A 13,387-nucleotide genomic window follows, 5' to 3' on the forward strand; every position below is an offset into this window, starting at 1 on the left:
CACCTCATAGTTACTTCTTCCTATCTTGGGAGAACACTTCCATGGTCACCTTCTTAACAGATTTTAGTTTACTGTAGTATTTAACAATACTACAGTATTGTTAAACAGTTGTCACACTGCTGTATATTAGGACTCCAGAACTACTCATCCTGAATAATTGAAATTTGGTCCCAGTGTCTGGATGTGCACCCCATTTCCTTGTCCTTGTTATTGACAACCATCGTCTCTTGTGCTTCTATGAGACTACTGCATATTACACATATGAGATTATGGAATGTTTGTTTTCTTGAAGTTGATAACTAATTTATGTGCATATGTGTAAGACTCTGAGTGTGCTTGTTTTACATGTGTCACAGTACCTGGACTGGGAATATAGCTCAGTGGTAGAGTGCTTGCCTACCACATACGAGGTCAAGGATTTGGTGCTATATCTCAGTTGTTTTGCTGTTAGGAAAACTTGCAGAGTGGGTATCAGAATTTCTTTTTAATTTTTTTTTTCCCATTTTGTGTGTATGTGTGTATTGTCTGCATGTAGGTGAGTGCACCTGTGTCGTGCAGTGCCCATGGAGGTCAGAAGAGGTGGTTGGATCCCCTGGAACTGGAGTTAATGGACAGTTGTTAGCTGCCATGTGGGTGCTGGGATTTGAACCCAGATCTTCTATAAGAACAACCAGTGTTCTTAACCACTGAGCCATCTCTTCTGCCCCTGTATCAGAATCTTAATTACAGATTATTTGTGTGTGTGTGTGTGTGTGTGTGTGTGTGTGTGAACCTTATTTAGCAATTTTAATGTTTGGGTTTTTATGTTTTGTAAGTTTTACAAAGATGTGCTTTAATTTTGACACTGTTTTGTCCCTGTGGGTGGGGAAAGTTTATACATCCATGTGGAGGTTGGAAGTTGATGTTAGATGTTTTTGTATATCACTCTTCACCTTATTTTTTGAGACAGGGTGTCTGACTGAACCTAGAGCTTGCCATTTCGGCTAGACTGGCTAGCCAACAAGCCCCTAGCACCTGCCTGTCTGCCTCCCCAGTCCTGGGATTACAGTTGTATGCCACCATATCTGGCTTTAATTGGGTGCTAGGGATGTGAACTTAGGTCCTCATACTTGCATACCAAACGCTTAGGTCCTCATACTTGCGTACCAACCCACTGAGCCATTTTGCCGACCTTCCTTGATATTCTATTTAAATAATTTCCCGAATCTCTATAAAACCAAAGCTTTTGAGTTTTTCTCTTACCATTATTATATTTTACCTCTCTTAAGAATTGGTATCATCACCTGGGCTATACATAACTATTTAGGGGCCACAACTTGTACATAAAAAGTATTGCTGCAGGGGCTGGAGAGATGGCTTTAAGAACACTGGCTACTCTTTGAGAGGACCCAGGTTCAGTTCCCAGCACCCACATGGCTGCTAACAACCATGAATAACTCCAATTCCAGGGGATCCAATGCCCTCTTCTGACCTCCACTGGCATTGCACGTATGGGTGCACTTACATACATGCTGGCAATATACATATGCATGTAAAATTAAAAAATTAAAAAATATTGCTACATAATGTATATACTGAATATTGTCATGTAATAAGCAAATATGTATTGGTTAGTTTTCTTTGATCAATCCATGGAGCATTTAAGTTTACAAATGAGGTCGCAAGTTTGAAGAAGACTGGTCACAGCAGAGCAGAGGAGCTGGATTGATCTCAAGTTTTTTGTTCTGGGTGCCACTCTTTTTTTTTTATTTATTACCCCCTAAAGTAAGTAGTAAAGTCTAGCCAAATTTTCATTTTTGTAAGCTTGATTCATACTGTAAGTACGTGTCAAACTGAACTATCTTCCTAGTCCACTTTGATTTTTTTTTTTAACCTTGTGAATATAAACCTGAAAATAAAAGTTTTTTAAAAAATTTACTAGAGTTTGAAAGGTAGTGAAACAAACATCTGACATAGTCTTGAACTTTGCTAAGGTGCATTAGTTTTTACTATGTATTAATGTAAGTCTATACTATGAGAACTACAGTGATAGGATTGTTATTTGATATGACATTGTTCATAGTAAATTAATTATTTTGCAGGGGTATCTTTGTAGTAAGCACTACAGTGTTACAATAGAGCTGATGTGTATGTTTTAATTTAGCATTATAGATACTATGAAGTGTAGTCCTTCAAGTCTCCCGTCATCTCCCTCTCTGACCTGACTCTCATTTTCTTTTCCATTTCTCTAGAAAGGTGCAAAGTTCCTTAGTGATGCGGAGATCATCCAGTTGGTCAATGCCAAGCATATTCCAGCTTACAAACTGGAAACCCTGATGGAAACCCATGAACGTGGTGTATCTATTCGCAGGCAGTTATTATCCAAAAAGCTTCCAGAGCCTTCCTCTCTGCAGTACCTACCTTACAGAGATTATAATTACTCTTTGGTATGATATTTTGTTGATTAAAGATTTGGTTTGTAGCTTTTTAGGGTTCTCCCTCCCCTTTGACTACTTTTTAAATGTTTTTATAGGCATTACTGAAAGAGTTCAACATTTAAATAACTTAAAAATTTTTTTTTTAAATTCATCTTTTTTGTGTACAACTATTTTGTACCCATGTCATACAGTGCCTGCAGAGGTCAGAGAGGGCCTTTGATACATTGGGATTGGAGTTACAGACAGGTTTTAGATGCCATGTGGGTGCTGGGAATCAAATCTGGGTCCTCTGCAAGAGCAGCTGGTGCTCTTAACTGCTGAGCTAGCTCTCCAGCCCCTTAAATAATTAAAAAAAAATTTTTTTTTTATGTGTATGAGTGTATTGCCTGCATGTATGTGAGTGTACCTGTGTCATGCAATGCCACAGAGGTCAGAAGAGGGCTTCAGATTCCCCTGGAACTAGAGTTCAAGGACCGTTCGTAGCCGCCATGTGGGTGTTGGGAATTGAACCCGGGTCCTCTGCAAGTCAGTGCTCTTAACTGCTGAGCCATCTCTCCAGCCCCAACCCTTAAATAATTTAAAAAATATTTTCTTATTTTTAATTTTTTATGTATGAGTGTACTGCCTGCATGTAAGTGTACCTGTGTCTTGCAATGCCCCCAGAGGTAAGAAAAAGGTGTCAGATCCCTTGAACTTTAGTTACACATGGTTGTTAGCTGCCATGTTGGTGCTGAGATTTGATGCTCTTTAACCTCTAAGCCATCTCCTCCAGCCTCTTAAATAACTTTTAAGAGTAAGTTTGTGGTGAGGGTTGGCTCAGTGTTACAATGCTTGCCTAGCAATGATGAGGCCCTGGGTTTGGGCCTCAGCACCATAACAGCAAAAAGAGTACACTAAGAACATTGTTGAAAATACTCTATAGGATTATGCTTGAAGAAAGTTACTAATGACATGGGCTGAGATGCATTGCTGTGTATTTACAGTGCAAGTTTTCACCTGCTGCCTACCTTTATTTTAGGTGATGGGAGCTTGCTGTGAGAATGTTATTGGATATATGCCCATCCCTGTTGGAGTGGCAGGACCTCTGTGCCTGGATGGAAAAGAGTATCAGGTTCCAATGGCAACAACAGAGGGGTGTCTTGTGGCCAGCACTAACAGAGGCTGCAGAGCAATAGGTGTAAGTTGGAATTTATTGATTTATCTATTTGAAAATAGACTCTTAGAACAGATATGGGAAAAGGCAAGGATACCTCTGGGACAAACCAACATGTTTTCTGGATTAACATGTTTCTATCTTCTTCTGCATAGCTTGGTGGAGGTGCCAGCAGCCGAGTCCTTGCAGATGGCATGACCCGTGGCCCAGTGGTGCGTCTTCCCCGTGCTTGTGACTCTGCAGAAGTGAAGGTTTGGCTTGAAACACCTGAAGGGTTTGCAGTAGTGAAGGAGGCCTTTGATAGCACCAGCAGGTGTGTGGATGGGTTTATATGGAAATTTATGTCTATTTTCTGTGACTGCTAAATGTAATCATTAATGTGTTGCCTGCTTAGGGTAATATAGCAAAATCATCACATTTTTGAATCTATTCAGATAGGATAACTAATAATTATATGTTGGTAATTCAAATAACCCATAGGAATAAATTAGTTTAAAAAACTAATTTAAAAGCATTTGTTGCACAAACCTGATGACCTGAGTTTGATTCCTGGATCCCACAGTGCAAAGAGAGAATCAACTCCTGAAAGTTGTCTTCTGATCTCCATATGGGCGCCATGGCAGGCATGTGCCTGCACACACACACACACACATATTCCCTGAGACCCTTCTCCTACAAACCTACAGTAATGGTGTCAGCATGCACAAGACTCATGCAAACTTAGGCAGACAAAAAACCCAGCACAGGACTGTGGAAATGGACAGCAGGCCCCAATCTTAGTCAAAGAATTATTGGCAACTGAATACTGCTGGGTGAGGAAGAGCTGATCTTCTTGAAGGGAGAGACTCTAGATAGGCTGACCAAACCCAGTGGGTGAATTTGCACTGAGGGACATCTGGGGACACTAACTTTACACCGATAGGCCAAATGACAGAATGGATGAACTCCAGTGGGGGAGGGGGCTATGGGAGGGTGCCAAAGGGAAAAGGGCTATAAAGGTGATTTTCTGTATGAAATACACAAATATTCAATAAATTTAAAAAAAGATAGGCACTAATAAATTTGATTAGACTTACTTTTCCCTAGAAAACGTTTTAGGCAGAATATTACAGTATAGTAGGTTTACTTTGGATACAGAATTAAAATCATGCAGAAGCATAATCAGTATAGATGGTAACTCCTGTGAGTTCAAGTTTTTATTTGGACTTAAGGCTGGTAAAGGAATTCCTGTCTACAGCCCATCTACTCTTTAGTATGTGAGAATGAGACCCATCTGATGTACTGTCCGTCATGTGTCTAAAGAAAATAATCTCTACTGAAGTTGATTCAAGATAACTTGCATTATGTTAGACTGTGAAAAGTATCTTCTGTTTACAGATTTGCACGTCTACAGAAACTTCATGTGACTATGGCAGGACGCAACCTTTATATCCGTTTCCAGTCCAAGACAGGGGATGCGATGGGAATGAACATGATTTCCAAGGTGAGCACAGATCCACTGTATCTGGAAGGACTCAGGGATGGACACAGAACTTGTAGGGAGTTTGTGCCCAAAGGAACCAAGTGGCTTGGGAGACAGGGCTGAAGAGCATGCCTGGTGTTTATGTTTGGTCTGGGTTATTTTAGCTTACTTAGTTTGGATTTTTTGAGACAAGTTCTCATTCTGTAGCTCACGCTGGCCTGGAATTCACTATATAGCCCAGGTTGGCCTTTAACTTTGGTCATTCATCCTGCCTCAGCCTTCTGAGGGTGTGCCACTGTACTCAGCCATTGATGTCTTACTGACAAACCATGTGTTAAAGTATTTTATTAAAAGCTAAATATTGATATAGTTCATATTATGTAAACCAGGCATCATGGATTAGTGTTTCTGTTTGAAATAGTTAATTTAGATTTAATACTGTGTGTGTTCTGAACGCACTTAGAAGGTTTTGGAGGAATCTTAGAGTTAACATTTCAATTCCCAAATGAGTGGTGGCGTTGGGTGTTTAGCTCAATGATAGAGCAAGAATGCAGGGTTGGTGTTCTTGAGGCTCTAGATTCAATCCCTGGCCTGACTCAGCCCCCTCTACCACACACCTAAAACTGATCTTTCTGAGACTTCTCTTTGTCTTTTTTGTTTCCTTTTTTTGTTGTTTCTTTTTTTTTTTAATGTAGACCATGCTGGCCTCCAAATCATGGGTAGTCCTGCTTCTGCCTGCAAGTGCTAGGATTACAGGCATATACCAACCAATCATGCTCAGAAATACTTGTCTCTTGGATATCAAATGGCTAGTTTATTTTTGTAATTGTTCATTTTGTATCCTGAGAGGATTTTATTTGGCTTAATTTTATTTTGCTGATAGTTTATTTTTACTAGAAACAAATAAATAATATTAAAACCCTCTAGTCAGGCTATACAGTTTATTTTGTGTCCCTAAGGGCTGTTCAGAAAGAGGACAATGACTAAATATCTAAGGGATTTTATTTTTGTTTTGTTTTTTGAGACAGCATTTCCCTGTTGTCCCAGCTGGCCTGGAGCTCTCTGTGTAGACCAGACTGGCCTTGATCTCACAGAGATCCTCCTGCTTCTACCTCCCAAGTGCTGGGATTAGAGGCGTGGGCCACTATACCTGTCCCCTAAGTTTTAAAAATTTCCAATAGGTGGTTCTCAACCACTTGAAAATATAATTGCTATATCGTCTCCCAATTCCACTTTTGGAATTGAAAGAGTTGAAAGCAGTGTCTCAAAGAAGTGTCTGTATGCTTATGTTCACAGTAGATTATCCACAAAAGCCAAGAGGCAGAAGTGACCTAAATGTTCATTGGATAGATACATGGACAAACTTGATATATCAAAACAATATCATTCAGCCTTAGAAAAACAAATTGTGACACATGGTGTAACAGGAATGAAACCTGAGGACATTGTGTTAAGTGAAATAGCCAATCATAAAAGACAAATACTATATGGTTCCACTTACATGAGTTACAGTAGCCAAATTCATAGAGCCCAGTTGAATGGTTGGCCATGAGGAGCTAGCAGGAAAAGGAAATGGGTATTCGTTTAATGGGCTATGGAGTTTAACGTCATAAGATAAAGAGTTACATTTTAAAGAGTTAGTTACATTTAAAGAGTTAGTTACATTTTAAATGGTATGGTGAACCGTATACATTTAGTCATGGTGAACTTGGCACTTTTTGTTACATATGTGTATTATAACAGTTTTTTTTCCTTTCACTATGTGGGTTCCTGAACTGATGTCAGGCCTACGGCAAGTGCCTTTACCCACTGAGCCACCTTGCTGTCCCACGATGTTTTGTTTTGTTTTGTTTTGTTTTGTTTTGTGTTTTACTTGCTAAGACATATTTTGGGTGGTTAAGGTGTGAGTTGTTGGATTTACTTCACTTGACTGGCAGTAGAAAGCCAGTTTATACTTTATGGAAGTATTTCTGTTAATGAGACTGACTTTAGTGATCCATTTTTCTTTTCAGATTGGATGACTTAGGCTCTTAGGTAATGGTTAGGAGGAAATTTATTATATATTGGTTATAGGTCGAGTTCCTGTACAGTGACATGAATATTTTTAACATTCACATTTTAGTTTTATTTACATCCTATTCATTAATGGCTACAAAGAACTTGGCCCTCATACCTAGAAAGACACACATTAGGAGTTCATACCTGCCTGAGAAGACCCTTACCGATGGCCCATGGAGAGCCCTGACCTTTCTTGCTCTACTCTGAAGTACAATTTCTGAAGTGTTTCATAGATGAAAATAAACCCTTAGGACTTGTAATAATGAATGCTTCATGCAGTTTATTTCTTGTTGTTAATAGGGTACGGAGAAAGCACTTTCCAAACTTCAAGAGTTCTTCCCTGAAATGCAGATTCTAGCAGTTAGTGGTAACTATTGCACAGACAAGAAACCTGCTGCCATAAACTGGATTGAAGGAAGAGGAAAGACAGTTGTGTGTGAGGCTGTCATTCCAGCTAAGGTGGTTAGAGAAGTAAGTGATGGGATGAATATTTTATGTGACTTTTTAATATGATAGCCTTTAATTGGATTAAGAAAATTAAAGAGGTTGGGTGTGGTGGTTCACAGCTCTAATCCCAGCAGTGGGGAGGCCGAAGCTACCAGATCACTGCAAGTTCAAGGTCAGCCTGGGCTACTTAATGAGTTCCAGGCCAATTGGGACTAATAGAGTAAGACCCTGTCTCAAAGACAATAACATTTTAAAATTTAAAAAGTAATGAAAAATTTAAAAAATATGAAAAATTAAAAGAATATTGACGAGTTGGGCGTGGTGGTGCATGCCTTTAATCCCAGCACTTGGAAGGCAGAGGCAAGCGGATCTCTGTAAGTTCAAGGCCAGCCTGGTCTACATAGTGAGTTCCAGGACAGCTGGGGCTACAGGGAGACCCTGTCTCAAAAAAAAAAAAAAAAAAAAAAAAGAATATTGACACCTTTAATAAGATTAAATTTATAGGGTTATGCTTTCCATTCAAGATGACTCTTTTATTGTGCCTTCTGCATGTGGCATTCATGGGACAATGGTTTAAATGGGTCCGCATCTACATTCTTGCATTTTGGAGGTACAGGGAGGTAGATGTGAGTGGGTTTCACTCCCTGGTTCTGCTGGGAGTAGGTGTAAAATGTTCGCACTGTTGTCTAGGTGCTGAAGACGACCACAGAAGCTATGATTGACCTCAACATTAATAAGAATCTGGTGGGTTCTGCCATGGCTGGGAGCATAGGAGGCTATAACGCCCATGCGGCAAACATCGTCACTGCTATCTACATTGCATGTGGCCAGGTGAGCTCTCCAGCTCCCACTTCTTTTTCTGCTCTGTTGTTCTACGTGAAGAAGCTATATTGTATGGCTTTTCCCGTTTTTTTTTTCCCCCTCAGGATGCAGCCCAGAATGTGGGTAGTTCAAACTGTATTACTTTAATGGAAGCAAGCGGTCCCACAAATGAAGACTTGTATATCAGCTGCACCATGCCATCTATAGAAATAGGAACCGTGGGTGGTGGGACCAACCTTCTACCTCAGCAAGCCTGTCTGCAGGTATGGCCTGTCTTACATACTCTAGTGACTTCAGTGCTAACTAGCTCTGGCTCTACATCACTCTACTTCCTTTTAGCTTGACTTGCTCGTTTCCTACCAACCTAACCCAGTGTCTCCAAATAGTTTTAGGGTTTTTTGGACACATACTTTCTCACAATTTATTAAGCACATTAAAAGAGCAAGTAAGGCACACCACCAGTCAGCTCGTGGATGTTAGCTATGTAGTAAGAACTAACTGTCCATCCTGGCCGTCAGGCCTTGGACACTGAACATTTCTAATGTAGTTCAGTTCTATTCTGATACCTTGTAGTTGCTTTGATTTAGTATCTGCTGCTCATCTCATAGGTTTAAGTGTGAATCTTCTGTGTTGTTTTCTGCTACAGATGCTAGGTGTTCAAGGAGCATGCAAAGACAATCCTGGGGAAAATGCCCGGCAGCTTGCCCGAATTGTGTGTGGTACTGTAATGGCTGGGGAGTTGTCCTTGATGGCAGCACTGGCAGCAGGACATCTTGTTAGAAGTCACATGGTTCATAACAGGTAAGATCCCCCCCCCCCCAAAAAAAACAAACAAAATCAAACAAAAAAACAACCTGCAGATTAACAATAGATAGCTTTAGAATTTTGCATTTCTGGTCTGGGGAAATGGTTTAGTTAGTAAAGTGCTTGGGGGACTTGAGTTCAAGCTCCAGAATTCACATTTAAAAGAACTCTAGGTGTGGTTGCATGTGCTTATAATCTTAGCACAGGGGAGGCAGAGACAGGCAAATCCCTGTGGCTCACTGGCCAGCCTGTTTAACCTGCTTGGCAAGTTCTAGGCCAGTGAGAGACCATGTCTCAAGAGAAAAGGTGGGTGGCACTTGAGGAATGACATCCAATATTGTCCCCTGGCCTCCACATTCACATACATGTACCTCCGCAGTTTTGCATTTCTGACATTTTCTATATTACCACTTTGTCTCTTCCTGTGATAGATCAAAGATAAATTTACAAGACCTCCAAGGAACTTGCACCAAGAAGGCAGCTTGAGTAGCCGGACAGTGCTGAACTGAAACACAGGCACTGGGTTCTCAAGGACTAACATGAAATCTGTGAATTAAAAATCTCAATGCAATGTCTTGTGGAAGATGAATGGACGTGATCAGTGAGATGCCTGCTTGATTTCTGGCTCTTTCAGAGACGTCTGAGGTCCTTTACACAGTCCACAGAGACTCCTCAGATCTGGAAACAGTGTAGTACTTTCCATGCTGTGCTCTGGAAAGATCTCACATGGATTTTATTAAACTCTGAGCACTACAGATGGTAATCTGCAGCTCATTTCTGAAAGCCACTACCAGTTGGAAAAAGCTGTTTTGATGAAATGATGACGTTCATGGTGATCAATGTCAGATTGACCTTCCCTGCCCCAATGGGTTAAAAATGGAGTTTTAAATTATATTGTAGTTGACAGAATTTCTGATTTTATATTTATTTAGTCTGAATTGTAGAATTTTGCGATATAAGAGCTAAGTTTATTTTTTGTAAACTAATGATTCATTTGGTGCTGGTCTATTTTGATTTTGGGGGTAAAAAACATTATTCTTCAGAAGGGGACCTACTTCTTCAAGGGAAGAATTTTATTCTCAAACTATAGAATGTGCTAAGCAGTGCAAAATAGTTCTCGATTAAGAAAACAAATCACTGCATCTCTCTCTAGGCTGTTTGTTCAGAGAGGCCTCTTGTCTAAATGTTTGCCCAGGTGGGCTACTGCATGTCTTTCAGCATTAGACTTTAGGAAACAGCGCCATGCTCTTTGCTAAAGATATCAGAGCTCTCAGTGTTACTTAGATGAGGACATGAGCAAGTCCCTGGCTCTTACAACTTAAGAGTGTGGGAACAGACTTGAAAGAAAACGACCATTTCTCTAAGCCAACTTTAATTACTTTAAAGACATTTTAACTTATTTAGCTGAAGATTCTAGGGTTTTTTTTTTTTTTTTTTTGTAAACAGCTATAAAATATGTGTATGTTGTAATAAAGCGTCTTAGGAGTTTACTGAGAGTCTAAGAAAACCCAGCTTTTACATTGATAAAATACTCTAGCTTGGACCAGAGAAGATAGTGTTTGTTAATGTTGTCCAGGAAACCCTGGCTTGGCTTGGGGAGTCTTTTGAAGGGAAAATCAGCTTCAGAGCCAATGATGGAGCCACGTGAATGGCCCTGGAGCCCTGTGCCTTGTTCCTGTGGCCAGGAGGTTGGTGACCGAATCATTCATTCATACAGGCTCTTTTGATGGGATGGACCCACAAAAGCTCTTAGCTTCCTCAGGGGGTCAGGCAGAGTTGTTGAATCTTTTTTTTTTTTTTTAATGTACAAGTTTTGTATAAAATAATAAAGAGCTCCTTATTTTATATTCCATCTAATGCTTTAAGTATTGGTCTTGGAAAGCTGACGTCTCTTGAAGATGGACCCTGGCATTCCAAGAGTCCGTGGCAGCATGGAGAGCCTCTTAATGGCTGTCTGCAGTATTACTGTGGGGTTGAGTTTGCTATTCTATGTAAAGTTTCAATTGCTCTTGTGACTTTTCAGCCAGTAACATTTTATTTACCTGAGCTTGTCATGGAAGTGGAAAGTATGTTGAATGTTCATGTTGGTGACTAACCAATATCATCTTGCTGAATTCATGTTTTGTACAACTACTAAATTGTATACATTTTGTTATAGAATACTTTTCCAGTTCCAGTAAATTATGAAAAGGAAGTTAATACTGACAAGTGTTAAGTGGTAGCCTTTTTTTTTGGTTAGGATTAACTCTTAAGCCTAAGGCAGAATGGTAACCTGTAATTTCTGTTAGGGGTCACACATTCTCAGTTATAGTAACTGTACATATTCGGCTGGCTAGTGTTATGTGCATAAAAGGTGCTCTTTCTTACACTTAGAGAGTTTGATTGGTTCAGAATTATCATCTCAACTAGACTCTATATATCAAGCTTGGGAGAGTTAAGAGGAACAGAAAATAAAGATTGAGTCACCAAAGTACAGTGGGCTAAGTATACATTTAAGCTGTGTGGGAATGACTGTGTACAGCTTCACTAGCTACAGTGTGGCTCCTTCAGAATGGACTTCCATTGACTTTGAATTACTGACTCTGCTTTTGCTGTTGTTAGGAGTGAAAAGGTATCCATGAGGCATTAAGACTCTGGGCCCAGATACTAGAGACTTAATTTTTTTCTCTTGAAATGACCTGTGATCACCCATGCCATCATCCCTTTTCTGAGTAGAGCAGGTAGGAGAGAAGATACTGAAGGACTTGCAGACCCCTTTCTGCTTGGGTGATTTGATAAGCAGTGAGATGTATGTAGCCATATGGTTTGTTAGCTTTCTGTTACTGTAACAAATACCTTGAGGTAAATCAAAAAAGGTCTGAAGTTTTGGTATCTGACCTGTAGGTCCCCTTGCCTTGGGTCCATGGTAGCACAGTAAGTACATAATGGCTAATGTGTGACCACAAAGGACATTCACTTCATGGCTGGGAACTGAAAGAAAGGAAGAGACACCTCCCCCCCCCACCCCCTTGATGGGAAGAGTCCTCACTAGGCCCCACCTTAGGATGTTTCCACTGCTTTGAATAAATAGCACCTCAGTGTAGGGGGTAGCTTTAACATGGCCTTTAGGGAACATTGCAGATGCAAACAGCAATAGGATTTGTTCTCCTTTAGGGAGCAATTACAGAGTTAAATCCCAAGGGAATAGCTCACACTGAAGGGTCAGGTTAAAACAACAACAAAAACCACGAACAGTAAAACATGCCAAGACCAATTAATTCACTCTACTCAGTTGTCTCTCACACTATGCTGTGGTGGGCAGGCTAGAATTTACTGGTAAACATTCCTCAGTCAGCCTAAAGATTGAGTAACATTTGTAGAAGGGAAGGAAGAGAAGATAAATTGTTTAGTACTTAAATGTTTTAAGACTGACAGGTTCTGTTTTCACTGTGGTATACATGGAGCACCCCCCTTTTCTCTTTGAGATAGTTTGAAGGCTGAGAGAAGTGTTCAGGTTCTAACAGCTGAAGTTGGGAGGCAGAATATGGGAAATGCCTTCTCACCTTTCTCCAGAATTGTCACTCCTGGAGAACAGGATGTAGAGACTGCAATGCGTGGCCCCAAGCTTTCTGATCCCCTTGGTCTGGGATAGAGCCAGGACCCAGGCAGCTGACCACCTTACAGCAGCAGCTCCGACTACTCTGAAAGGCTGAGTTTTCAGAATGAGGTACTTGGTATTATGGAAAATGTCTAGGATTGGAGAATTGTGTTCACTGAAGCACAAAGTTAGAAAACATGCATGGAGCAACCAAATGCTGGCATATAGCTATAATTAACCCTGGAGTGATGTAACAGCTAGCCAGCTGTTGAACAGTGTTCCATAGACATCCACCCTGAGATGTCTGAACAACACCGAAGGTATCTTTACATGTGGACCAACTGTCCAGAGAAACACTTTCAGCCACTTTGTTCCCTGTCCTTGCTCCCAAAGGACCAAATAAATGTGGGCACACATACCAACTATTACAGAGGCACTGCTATCTGTGTCCCATCATTGTCCCAGGTGTCCAGCGGCACTCTTGCACTGTAACTTCCCAGGACTGAAATTGGAGCAGGAAGCCCACAAAACAAGCCTCCAGAAGGCAAAGGTGGTAAAACAGGGAAAGCCTTGTGCCAGCTGCTAACAAAACATATGGGTGCCTTATGCCTTATTGAGGAAACTTGGCGAAGAATCAGGAAATAATT

At 40.5% G+C, this 13,387-nt stretch overlaps 1 protein-coding gene across 1 annotated transcript in view; it reads left to right on the forward strand.

The window, feature by feature from the left end:
• Hmgcr (3-hydroxy-3-methylglutaryl-CoA reductase) overlaps positions 1–9,734 on the forward strand; it is a 23,408-nt gene extending 13,674 nt beyond the window's left edge. The window contains exons 12-20 of the mRNA XM_008829731.3: positions 2,232–2,426; positions 3,436–3,594; positions 3,726–3,883; positions 4,948–5,053; positions 7,391–7,561; positions 8,228–8,368; positions 8,464–8,622; positions 9,006–9,160; positions 9,595–9,734. Of these exons, the coding sequence (XP_008827953.1) occupies positions 2,232–2,426; positions 3,436–3,594; positions 3,726–3,883; positions 4,948–5,053; positions 7,391–7,561; positions 8,228–8,368; positions 8,464–8,622; positions 9,006–9,160; positions 9,595–9,649 (1,299 nt within the window). The 3' untranslated portion in view covers positions 9,650–9,734. The remainder of the gene's footprint in view (positions 1–2,231; positions 2,427–3,435; positions 3,595–3,725; positions 3,884–4,947; positions 5,054–7,390; positions 7,562–8,227; positions 8,369–8,463; positions 8,623–9,005; positions 9,161–9,594) is intronic.
• Positions 9,735–13,387: the final 3,653 nt, after the last annotated feature.

Source organism: Nannospalax galili, unplaced genomic scaffold (assembly GCF_000622305.1).
Source record: "Nannospalax galili isolate Female #2095 unplaced genomic scaffold, S.galili_v1.0 scaffold1054, whole genome shotgun sequence".
In the NCBI taxonomy this organism is placed as follows: domain Eukaryota; kingdom Metazoa; phylum Chordata; class Mammalia; order Rodentia; family Spalacidae; genus Nannospalax; species Nannospalax galili.